Here is a 12,163-nt window from a genome sequence, read left to right as displayed (position 1 = left end):
ATCTACAAAGCAGACGAGACCATCGATGACATGACTGACGAGGTGGTGCTAAAAATCAATACAGACCTTAAGTTGGTCACTGCAGCTTTAATTATGGACATGATGATGTCAATTATTGTGATGCAGATTCACTAATTTGGTGCGTTTCCACCAGGCGTCACTTCATCTTCTCATGGCACTGCTTATGGACCAATCTAAGCTGTCTTGTGCCAAGAACAGTACCTACTCTGAAGCAGGAACTCAAATGGTTCCTCAAAAGGGATAGAAACAAAATAGTTTTTTGTTCCTTTGCAAAAGTACTACGCCCCCAAGCAGGGGCTTTTCAGGAGGGGAGATTAACTACCATAGAAATGAAATTTAGACCCTGGTTCCTGCTGTTGAAACACTCTTATATCCTCAAAGGTTCCCGGGGAAAGTTCCTGCGGTCAAAAAGCCTCTAATAAAAAAAGGGGGGAGAGTTCTTACAGTTCCTGGAGCCTGCATCTGGTACCCAACCGAAGCGTGCCTAAAAAGTAGGAAAGTATCAATCTGTTGCACACTGAAACAAACTGAAGCGGACTGCTCGGAAGAAATGCAGCTGAATTCATGAACATCTAACTGAGCAAAGAATTTCAAAAATCAACTTTACCTTTCCGTCCATTTATCAGGCTTTTGAGCTAAAGTCCTGATAATCTTTTGATCCCACTCAGCATGTAGATAATAAAACGTAACTTCTCTTGCTGTGTGATATAAACTGTGATACTTAAATACTTAAAAAAGGAGGGCACAACCTCCCCCGTGATGGATGACTTACTTCAGTGCTGTGCCTTTAGAGTCTCTGAGGAGCTGTGCTTCTCTATTCAAACATTGTAACTTGAAAACATAAAGTACTTTTTACGTCATCTCATCAAGTCTGAGGTACTGGTGAATTGAATATTTTTGCACACAAGTTCATGGAAATGTTTCAGTACGGGAGAACTAAGAGAAATAATAATACACCTAAAATAAACTGGACTATTTCAGTCCCCTGACCACTTTTAAATGTTTCTACACTACATGTCCATCCTGCCATCCATTTTATATATTGTATTTTGTGTTTAATCCTGAACTAAATAAATATAGCTACAGACCCATTAAAACTGTAATTTCTATGAAGGGTAACTTGCTCGTGACGTTTGATCACGTGACAGATGCAGACATGTCCAGGACAAATCCCATCCTGGTCCCATCTAAATTTCAGACCTCTCATAAATAATAGTAAAAAGGTTAGAAGTTAAAGCAGATAATTTAGTATTTCTTTATTCTTGTAGTTGTATTTCAATTTAAATAGAGGACAGAAATACTTCCACCACTGAACTCATATCAGAGCTGTCGAGCCAGACGGAGGATGTAATCCTGAGGCACTGCAACTGAAATACGAGCATTCATTTTCAAAATAAAAGGCGGGTTGTACTTCAGGGATGGCGTTTAGGTGAATTACTAACTCTAATCCTTCATGAAACGGTCAATGCTCTAGTCCCATAAAACACATGTACAGCTCGACTGGCGGCTCCTTACCCAGCATGTCACCCCCTACTCTCTCCCCGTTTCCTACTCTGTCCTATCCTTTCTGAATGAAGGTATAAAAGCCCAAAAATATGACTTGGAAAGAAGAAACATCTAAATAGGATTAATATGATAACAGCAGAGCTCTGACACAGACTGAGATCACTGCTTATGTCTCTCTCTGTCTCTGTTGTATTTCAGAGGTGTAGTCTTAGTTTGTCTCTCTGAGGTCACCGTCTTTCAAGTCTTATTAAACGCTGAACCTTGAAATCACAACGGTATCAAACCCACAGTTAAGTTCCAGTTCATGTTTTTCATATCTCAAAGGAAACAGCGTGGACCAGCGTCTGTACTGTAAACAACATTTATTTAAATGTACAAAATCAGATGAACTGTTGTTTTAATCCTCATCTTCCTCCTCCTCTTCATCCTGGTTGATCTGGAAGTAGCGTAGCTCGTAGCTCTCCTTGGTGTTCGCCACGACGCGCAGCCAGTCACGAAGGTTGTTCTTCTTCAGGTACTTCTTGGTCAGATACTTCAGGTACCTGCAAGACAGGACGAGATGACAGAGTCACTGTTTGGTCAGGTGGTGATGAGAACAGCGCACGGAAGTTACTGATGTGCTTGTTCTTAGCACCATTTTCCTCCAACATCATCTTTGTTTAACTTCAATGGTCTTTATTACACTTTACAAAAACATTACATAAAAGGAGTCCAGTGTTATCCTATCATTTCCTCCACACGATGAACTCCTACACCTCTGAATAAACAGCAGCTTGGTGTCCCGTTCCGTTTCTCCCAAGAAGCAAATGAAAAGTGCAAACAACTGCAGTTCCTCTAGTGTCCACTAGAGGCTGGCTGCAAAAGCCCAGGAGTCCCCATTAGGTCCCATGTTAAAATGTATATTTAAAAAGCAAATTAAACATGTTCACAGCCTGATACAGAAAGTAATTGGGTATGTGGCTCATTTATTTATTCATACACAGTTTGGAGATACATTTTCCAAAATACGAGTCCGTTAAGATATTTTAAAGGGTAAGAGATAGATGTTAATTTGCATTGTTAGGGGCACGGCTGGGTTGACTTAGGTGGTTGCTTTGTAGCAGTTTACCAGGAGGGTAAAAGTGGCCTCAGTTCCACTTCTTTGCTTGTGTCTAAATTGACCAAAGTTAACTGGAGGCCTCATTTCTAATATGGCGACCACCATCAGAGGGTAATGTAACGTCTCACATATGCTACGTCCATGATTTCTACAGACCATGGTGTCTGCTCGTCTGAGAATAGACATCAGAAGTCCAAATAAAAAACGTATGATCAAAATGTTTCATCTGTGATTCCACTTTTGGCACAAGGAGGCTATTTATCTATGATTTAGAGTATGAAAAGTCTTCATTATTTAATGACGTCTGCACATATCAGATACCTGTACTCTACAGCTGTTTACAGCAGACGTTAAACAGGTGAAGTCCTACAACAATCAGAGCATGAACAGGAGGAACATGAGAAGATGAAAGGGGTGATAGTCCACCCCAGTAAGGGTTTTTTTCCTGGATGAATAAAAATGACTGAAGCAGGTAGCTGTTAGCACACCTGGGCAGGTAAAGTGTGTATGGGGGGGGGGGCAGACAGGACACACCTGTTATCCAGGGGGGACGCATTTCCTCAGAAGTGTTAAATGCTGCACAGCTCTGTTCCTCTCCTGATGTTACCTGAGAGCTAGTCCAAGCAGGTAACTCCAGCTGCGTCTTTCTCATAATCACCCAACAAACACGCCCTTTAAATCTTGTGCGGTCCAGTGAATCAGTAACATTTCAGGTCTCTGACCCAGAGCTACACTCAGACTCAGCCTCACCTGCAGTCTGTTCAGGTTTAAAATCTCATCACTCCTAAAATACCTGCATGCTAAATAAATGTGGGACCAGTCATGAGGGCGGAGCCTAGACGCAGAACACAAACAAAGTTCTGTTGCAATTAAAGTCTAACAAATGACCGCCATGAGTTTAGCTTCTCTTTAAGCTTCTCTCGATGTTTGTGAGGAGTTTCAGTTGATCCTTGTATTTATCTCATGGAAAATAAATCAATTAAAAAAAAAAATAAACTTAAGACTGACCTTCTTATCCTGGCTTCTAACTTGGAATAATTTCTCTTTTGCCCTGGACTGCATTATCACCATTGTTTTAGCATCATTTTTATTTTCAATTTAATTCTATCCTATTTAATGTTATTTTATTTTTCTATTATTTATCTGATTTTATCTTGTTTTTTAAATAGATTTTTTAACGTATCTAATTTTATTGTAATGATTTCAATTTTATTCTAAATGTTATATGATTTTCTTGTTATGAAACTTTTTTTTTTCTGATTAATTTGAATGATTTTCTTTTAATTTACTGATACTTGTCTGCTTTATTGTAACGATTTTCTTTTTCTGCTATTTCTCTGATTTTATTGCTATGATTTAATTCAATATTTTGAGTATTTCACATGATTTTCCTCTCTTGTTGTAGTCTTGTATCATTGTACCCATTTCTGTTGTTTTCTGTCAGTGTTCTTTATGAAGCTCTTTGGGCTGCATGCTTTTTTTAATTCCCAGCCTCTGTTTTTCTTAAACTGTGGTCCTGTCATCTCCTTCTGAACGCAGCAGCTCTGGTTGAGCTCAGTCTGCAGACTCTGTTGCAATGGTCACAGGTTTGACTCCTGTCGCTACGTGGTGCTTGTTTTCTCACCCTCTCCTCAGCTGCTCTACTAAATAAAGACATAAAACAACCCTAGAAGTGTCATCAAAGGATGCGCACACTTTGAACCACTATGTATTAACTTGCAGAGACCCCTCCTACAGAGAGAAAACACTAATTCGAACCATGCCGGTGAAACACCTCCCCTTCCCAGAATAACAGATCAGCTCACCGTGCGGGTCAATAAATTCAGTTTTTTCTCATGTTTTAAAGAAAGGAGGAATAAACATGTTCGCTTTTTGGCTCAGTAAGAGGATTTAAACTTCTCCTGTTTGTACAGAAGCAGCCCGTTAGCTTAACACAAAGACTGAAACAGAGGAAACATGATCAGAGATGAGCTCCTCCTCAGTGCGACATGACAGCTGCTGGTAGAGACTAGGAGTATCAGCTGTTATCAGGGTGAAGACAACATGTACGGCTCTTTTCTGGATACTTGGCGGCGTCCTCATCTTAAAACTGTGACTGAAAGATTTTCATTTTTAAAAACATCTGAGTTCTCCAGCAGTCAGCATCCACACGATGTTCACAGATCTAAAAAAGAAGGACGGCTCCTCGTCCTTTAGGCTTCTTTATTCCTCCTTTACGCCGACATACTACATCAAAAAGGTCACACACAAACACCTCGGTTAAAGGACACCCAGTAAGCTCAGATCACCTGTTTCGTCTCCGGTGGAACAGTAAGGATGAATGAAACCATGGTCGCATGCCTTGGGCCCGGTCAGCCTGAGAAGAAGAGTGTACATCGACTTCCACCGCTCAGTACGTTTTTAACAAACGTCCAGTCACTGGATTAAGTCTGGACTAACTCATGAGCTGGATTTGAGTTCAGAGGAACTTTAAAATCCATAAAGAAAAAGGCTTAACCCCTTCAGTACAGACGCTGCTATTGTTCCAGAGGGCCTCCAAACTCAACGCCATAACTGGACGATATACGGGGAACAGCCAGAGGAGGGAGGCGTCTACTTTCTGATAAACGACTGCTTTGCTTTCAGTGAAATGGAATCTGTCCGAGAGGGACGTATGATCAGAAAGTTCTAATCATCCACGGCACGCTGACGCTAAACAAACCCTGCACTCACTGCATGGAGCTACAGACTCACAGACACTGGGAGCTTTTATTTTGGCGGGGAAACCTGAGAAAACATGCCAAAAAAACGGAGGTCAGCAAATCAGAGCAGAGCCAAACCTCAAACCGCCACACTCAGACTTTAAAGTGTGTGTGAGTCTTCAGTGCTTTCCATCCTCTCTTTTTCTAAATCACAACCATTCTTTTGTTTGTGTTTTTTAAAGCTAGATTTTTGCACCTTTATTGACCGGACAGCTAAAGAACGATGCAGTGAAGGGTCGAGGCCTGAAGTCCATCCAGCGACTGCTGCCCCTTAAAATCACGACTGTGATGACACAAAGGACTCTTTATCTCTGTTTTGAAATGTCTCATTTACCTTCTGTCTCAGTGTGTTTTCTTCCTGTGGTCCCAAAGATAAATAAAGTTTATTATATTCAAATGAAGTGCACGAGAGCTCTGAAGCAGACTCTACTACACCACACTAGATCAAATTAAATTCCTATGGTCGACACACCTGCACACTTCTCAGGGGGAACTTGGTCACGGGAGGAACTTGGTCACGGGAGGAACATCACCGTCTTATCACACAAGAAACAAAAGTTTAAATCCACTATAAATGGGGAAGCCACGGGGCTGTCTTCAGGAAAAAGAAACACCAACCAGTTTCGACCCTCACATTCCCCTTTTCAACCAACGCAAAACTGGTTGTAGTTCCGGGCTGGTACTCAAGCTAGTTCGACTTGCGAACCAACCTGGCACCAGTTTGTTTTTCCACTCACTCGAGCCCAGGGGAGAGCCATGTCATGACGTCACTTTTATGTGACCGCTTTTCCCAGCAGTCAAAACACCAAAAACTGGTTCTCAACTGAGCACCGGCTCCGAACCGGCCCTGAAACTGTCTCGGTGGAAACGGGGTAACAGAGTCTTAATCATTCTTCTTCACCATGCCTGTAATCCCTGTGGCTTCCCCCCTTTTAGACCAGTTCCCCTTCTTTCTTCAAGATCACCTGGCTTCCACCTGGAGTTTACCTCTTCACCTCCCTAAGCACAAAGTAACTTTGATTCTTTTTCACACAGTTTGGTTTGTTTGGATAAAATAATGAATGGATGGTGATGCAGGCAGTATGCAAGTATGAAGTTATAATTTTTGGCTATGACATCTTTATTTAGAGAGGACTGGACAGAGCCAGAAACTGGGAGAGAGAGAGAGAGAGAGAGAGAGAGAGGGGACGCAATCCAACCCCATCTGGTGCTATATTGGCACGCAATTTAACCACTAGGCTAAATCAACGCTCAAATGTAAATACATTTACCCAAAAATGAAAGATTTTCTCATCACAGCTCTGTTTTTAATGTGGATTGTTTATGTTTTTGAGTCAAATACTGTCCAAGGATTTAAGTTCATGTTCTTTTTTATAAGTTTATGAAGTTTGCAAAAACGTGTGAACACCATCATGCAGGATGCAGAACAGCATACTGCAGATCAGCTGTTTTATTAAGTATGGACCGATTTATTTACAGTTTTTATAGATTGTCTCATTTCTGATTTCCAAACCACCTTAAGCCCTCACAGACTCACAACAAACATCTGAAGTCAGGAGAGTCTGTGAGGCTTCAGAGTGGAGGGTCAAATTGGGAACACGTCTTAGTTGTGTTTTAGCCCGCATACGAGCAGAACCTCAGACATTCAGCCGGGATCCAAGCAGAGACACACAGCCCTACGTCACCAACGAGTGATACCAGAGTCTGTTGTACGACACACCATGTAGAGAACTAAGTGTCCTCACCTTTTAGAGAATGGGACCTCTGAGGACACTGTGATCTTGCTCTTGCTCCTCTCGATGGAGACCACACCGCCTCCCAGGTTGCCGGCTTTCCCGTTCACCTTAATGCGCTCCTGAAGAAACTGCTCCTGGAGGTCAGAACGATTATATAAACATTACAAACAGAACAAATAAGACCAACGATGACTCTGGACAATTGTTTCCAGATAGTACTAAAAAAAAAAAGAGAACCCAAGCTTATTATTAAAACAGATCTGCAGTCATATTTTATCAAGAGATGCACTGATGTTTAGCTGAAGAGGTCACCTGTTGGACAAACTGATTTGTTTTTGTGGTCAAACATGAAAGAAAATGTCTGCAGTGTTTGAGTATTACACCGTCTCTGAGAGAGATCAGTGACACGCAGGCTGTGGGACATGTATCAGAGACTTTCTAAGACCAGGGGCAGACAGCAACAATATCATACAACAAATCGAATAACTCATTTGAAAATCAGACATGAAGAATTTCAAAGAAGTGACGGAAACACACCGGTACCTGCATAATTGTTATTTCTCACCTCAGTATTGGCCCTGCTTTCAGTGAGTTGTCATTTAAATCTCGAAGCTGACGCGAGCAGGAGAGAGCGAGTGGCTGAGCGACTAAAGCTGTGTCCCACTTTGCGCCCGGTTCAGTTTGGTGAGTTCTGCAATTATTTGCATTTCCACTCTGCAGCGGTGGGAAAGGTCCCAGAAAAACAATTCATACCATCCTACTGTCTTTGGCATCCTTCTGTTTGGGTACATAGTTACCCATTCAGCCCTTACAGCCTGGTTTATACTTCTGTGTAGGGCCTATGCAGCAGTGGCCGACGTGGTCATGAACATAACATACTTGAACGTCGCTCTGCAGTACTCTGCCGTATCACTTCCTGGCAGTGTGGTCTCTCTGAAAGTTGGGTCGCCTGTTTCCGGCCCCACTACGTTTTCAGCTTTTTCACAGTGATTCAGAACGTTTACGTTAACTAAGAGCTGATATGTGTTGATGTTTGTCACACAGACATGTTTACAGGAAGGAACAGAGAGGAGACGTTGGAGGATTTGAAGTACATGGCCGATGTGCAGCGATTCTGGAAGTGTCGTAAATGCATACGCACAGTTATATTTGTAAGCAGACTGCACACATAGGCTTCTGCATTGGAAAAGGGCTACGCAAACCTATGAAGTTGATTTGACGTACAAGTATAAACCAGGCTTCGGAGTGGAGCCTGACACGCTGCAATCCGCTGACTGATAGAAAGAATCACTCCGCTATTACAGATGCTCCATGTTGTCATGTTATTACAGTAGTACCGAGATGAAAGCGGACACATCGCCATCAACCTTAGCAGAGGCTGACAATGCCTTTGTATCAAGCAATGTTATTATTCCCCTCGTTCCCGTTATGACGGACCAATCATAGCTAATCTCCAATCCTCTGTCCTGATTGGTTAAGGGGCGGCCCTTACTACGTCCTCCAATTGGTTATGAGGCACTATCATGACTGCACATGCCGATCTGTGTTGGGGGGCTAAGAGGAAATCTGGTTGGGAGGGATAGTATTGACATTCAAAGTCCCTCTCTCTGAACTGATGTTTACTCTATGACTACCAACAGCAGCTTTAGTATCATGTGTTTTCTTATCCATCTGGAGCTTACGTTTAAAGTACACATTACCAATCTGATAGATAACCCATGTCAGGTTTACATAGTCATGATGTTTGCTATAAATTAACAGAGTAAGACATGGGGACAGCTTCAGGTGAGTGAAGGACTTACAAAGTTGGCAGCGTCCATGATGCCATCTTCAACAGGATGGGTGCAGTCCAAAGTGAACTTCAGGACCTGCTTCTTCTTCTTTCCACCTTTGCCGGTGTTCTGCTTCTTCTGCTGCAAAGACATGCAAAAAAACATCAACATGGCTTCATACAGACATGCACCAGGTACAGCAAACACTGAGTCATCGTGCACACGGGTCTTATACAACATTGTGACTACATATGAAGCCAGAGTGTGTTTTTTTTCTTCCCAGCATTGATGTCATTAAATAAGCGTCAGTTTGGGGGAAATGGACAGAAACAGAAAACATGCTCCTGGAAGCAAACTTTAATCTGATTTTCTCTTTCTGTCACACAATCTAACATCTAGGAGGACGAACTGCAGAATTAAAGATCGAGAATCAATCCCTTTCATCACCTTTACGTGTAAACTTGTTAAACAACCCACTGTCATGCAGCCATCCGGACATGCTAGCTGTGTTAACAACGTGGTGAGCTGAAGTCACTACCGACCATAGAGGCTACTGTTAGCTCAGGCCACGGAGGAACACACTACTGTAAAAAACACACTAAACTGCGTCACACACACTCTGCTCTATGATCATAGATGTTGAATAAAACATTTTCGTTGCATATCGATCGGTTTCTATGGCTTTGATAGGGGAAATGGACCATTTTGGAGGGTTTAATTAACACGCGATTTTACTTACAATGGGCGCCATGGCGGAGAAGCTAGCAGAAAGGAAGAGCCAGTTGTGCGCATGCGTTACATGTACAAATCGAACGCCGAAGTATCGATGGAATCATTACGTCAGAGGAAGAAAACAGATGTTAAGATGCACTCAGAGGTATCGATGTGAAACTGGAGAACATCTGTTTTCTGCCTGCGGATATGTACGAAATTAAAAACAAAACAAAAAAAGAATACTGGTCATAATTAGAATAAAATATAACAAGTAAATAAGATTTCCAAAAGACAGTATAATCAGAAATACTTTATTTTTTATTATTATAGTTATAATAATTATTGTTATGATTATATAATACAAACAACAATAAAACAAGTTAAAATATATATATATGTATATATATATATATATATACATATATATATATATAAAGTAAAGCTCTCACTCTGAGGGGGGTGAATTTTTTTATAACGCGGCAATTTCGAAGATACATAGTCTTCCAATGAGAGGCACAGCTGCCTGAGGGAACACTGCAGCTGTTGGCTAGGAGGCTCAAACTCCGCCTTTTTACGTCACACTGGCTCGACAGAAGCAATATGGCTCCCGCCGACGATTTGCCTCAAAACAGCTCTTCAGAAACAGATGGGTGACGTCACGGATACTACGTCAATATTTTATATAGTCTATGGACGGCACACATAATTCCCGCTTTCCTCGAAGACATCACTTTCGAGAGATTTGTTGCTCTATTGCCCGGAAATAACCGGAAGTGCTTCACAAAATAACAGTTAGCTGTCAGCGTCCGTTCAACCGCCGAAAATAAGGTGAATAATAACAACAATAGTAAGGTGGCCCTGAAGGGAAAAACACAACAACATTTCACAAAACGGAAAGGGGAGGGACAAAAGGTCTTGTTTCTGATTGGACAGAACCATACAGCTTGATTGATATGAGTGGATATTACTGCTGCCTTACTGTCTGATGGGTCGGGGTTCAAATCCCACTAAAGGCTTCAAATGTGAGATGGAATAGAAACACTTCCTTCACAATATGGTTGAGCTCTTTAACTACATCAACAAAATTGTGGAATGAAAAGACCCCAAAAAAGAAAGCACTGGCAAGCAGCTCAGTGGTGTGATGGACAAGGCAGCTGTCTTACAGTCTGAGGATTCAGGGTTCAAATCCCATTATGGGCTTCAAATGTGAGATGGAAAAGAAACAGTTTCCTCACAATTTGATTGAGCCATGCTTTTAAGCAATTGCAAAAAATATGTGGAATGAAAAGACAGAAAAAAGCATGCACTGCTAAGCAGCTCAGCCTTACAGTCTGATGGTTTGGTGTTCAAATACCACTAAGGTCTTCAAATGCGAGATGGAAATGGAACAGTTTCCTCAAACAAATGAAACACATGCCTAACACTGGATATTGAACTTTGCATTTGAAGTTCAATATCCAAATGGTGGAATGTAAAGACTCCCAGAAGAAGCCCTGTGGTGTTGAGGATAGGCAACATGTTGTTATGTTTGTGTAAAGTTGTTGTGTTTTCTGTAATATCCTGTTTTCTGTAAATGTTGTTGTGTTTTCTGTAATGTCCTGTTTTGTGTAATGTTGTTGTGTTTTCTGTAATGTCCTGTTTTCTGTAAATGTTGTTGTGTTTTCTGAAATGTTGTTGTGTTTTGGATGCAGCTTCCTCAACGTTACTTGTCCTGTTGCAACATTTCATGAGACAAACTTTATCCTGCATGCAGATTTAAGCGCCTTTTCATGTTTCCCAGGAGTCTGTCATATCTCCTTTATCACAAACAGATATCCAGGATCAGGACCTGGAGTGATTCAGACTGTCAGGTGAAAGTTCAGCAGAGTCGTACAGTTGCTGAAAAGTTTAACTCTGACAGGATCGTGCAGACTGAAGCGTCATCTCTGACCCTGATTCACCTTTTAACCTCTAGAAAAGTCTGTTCATCAAACCTCCAGTGCAGCTGCTGTGACTCTGAGCAGTTGCCTCTTACATGATCACTGTATTTATAGAGTTTAGACAGGTACTTTAGGAAGCTGGGAGCAGAAGACCGAAAACCCTAGAGGTACCGCAGAAACAGACACCAATCTCAGAGAAAAAAATGGCTCATGGAGTTGACCTTCAATCAGTCTTCATGTTGTGTCTGTCTGTGAGCTTCTTCTAGTGTCCACTCTGCAGTATCAAAGGAGGCTTCTGTTCCCCATGGCTCTTCAAACTTCCATAATATAGAAAATTTCTCCTGCTGCTCTTTACATGAAAGAGTTTCTAATAGTTTGTAAAAGTGTCTGCTCGTAAAAGCAGTAATCTTAGTGTCCTCGTAGAGTTTTTAAACCTTCATTTTTGGCTTTGCAAAGTGCAGAAATATCTTGCGTTATGACATTTTGATCAAATGTATTGTCTTTAGAGGTAGTGTGTAGAAATTGGAATATTTAGTGGTACCTAGCATCAGCTCCAAAATCGTTTTCTACCAAATGCAATGGTTTTAATGGAAGGGCTGCATACACTACCCCTGGATGTTAGTAAGTCATTCCCCACACTCGTTGCCACCTACTG

At 41.5% G+C, this 12,163-nt stretch overlaps 1 protein-coding gene across 3 annotated transcripts; it reads right to left on the bottom strand.

The window, feature by feature from the left end:
* Positions 1 to 1,872: 1,872 nt before the first annotated feature.
* Positions 1,873 to 9,743, bottom strand: LOC117821800 (60S ribosomal protein L22). 3 transcript variants are annotated; one of them, XM_034696307.1, is made up of 4 exons: positions 9,615 to 9,743; positions 8,906 to 9,016; positions 7,113 to 7,237; positions 1,873 to 2,069 (listed from the first exon to the last, which is right to left on the bottom strand). In XM_034696307.1, the coding sequence occupies exons 1-4, from the start codon at positions 9,624 to 9,626 to the stop codon at positions 1,925 to 1,927; spliced, it is 393 nt and encodes a 130-aa protein (XP_034552198.1). In that variant the 5' UTR covers positions 9,627 to 9,743; the 3' UTR covers positions 1,873 to 1,924. The 3 variants fall into 3 exon arrangements, with proteins under 3 accessions (XP_034552198.1, XP_034552197.1, XP_034552196.1); XM_034696306.1 differs by lacking the exon at positions 9,615 to 9,743 and adding an exon at positions 9,323 to 9,373; XM_034696305.1 differs by lacking the exon at positions 9,615 to 9,743 and having other exon boundaries at positions 8,906 to 9,130.
* Between the last annotated feature and the right edge of the window lie 2,420 nt (positions 9,744 to 12,163).

Source organism: Notolabrus celidotus, chromosome 11, assembly GCF_009762535.1.
Source record: "Notolabrus celidotus isolate fNotCel1 chromosome 11, fNotCel1.pri, whole genome shotgun sequence".
Taxonomy (NCBI): Eukaryota; Metazoa; Chordata; class Actinopteri; order Labriformes; family Labridae; genus Notolabrus; species Notolabrus celidotus.
The sequence above is the reverse complement of the archived record's forward strand: the minus strand, read 5'-3'. Positions and strand labels throughout refer to the sequence as shown.

Excerpts from the sequence above, each read along its gene's own strand:
- LOC117821800 (XM_034696305.1), bottom strand. The coding sequence starts at position 9,115 with ATGTTGTATAAGACCCGTGTGCACGATGACTCAGTGTTTGCTGTACCT. Across the intron at positions 7,238-8,905 it reads TCATGGACGCTGCCAACTTT|GAGCAGTTTCTTCAGGAGCG; the intron begins GTAAGTCCTTCA and ends TCTGACCTCCAG. Across the intron at positions 2,070-7,112 it reads GAGGTCCCATTCTCTAAAAG|GTACCTGAAGTATCTGACCA; the intron begins GTGAGGACACTT and ends CCTGTCTTGCAG.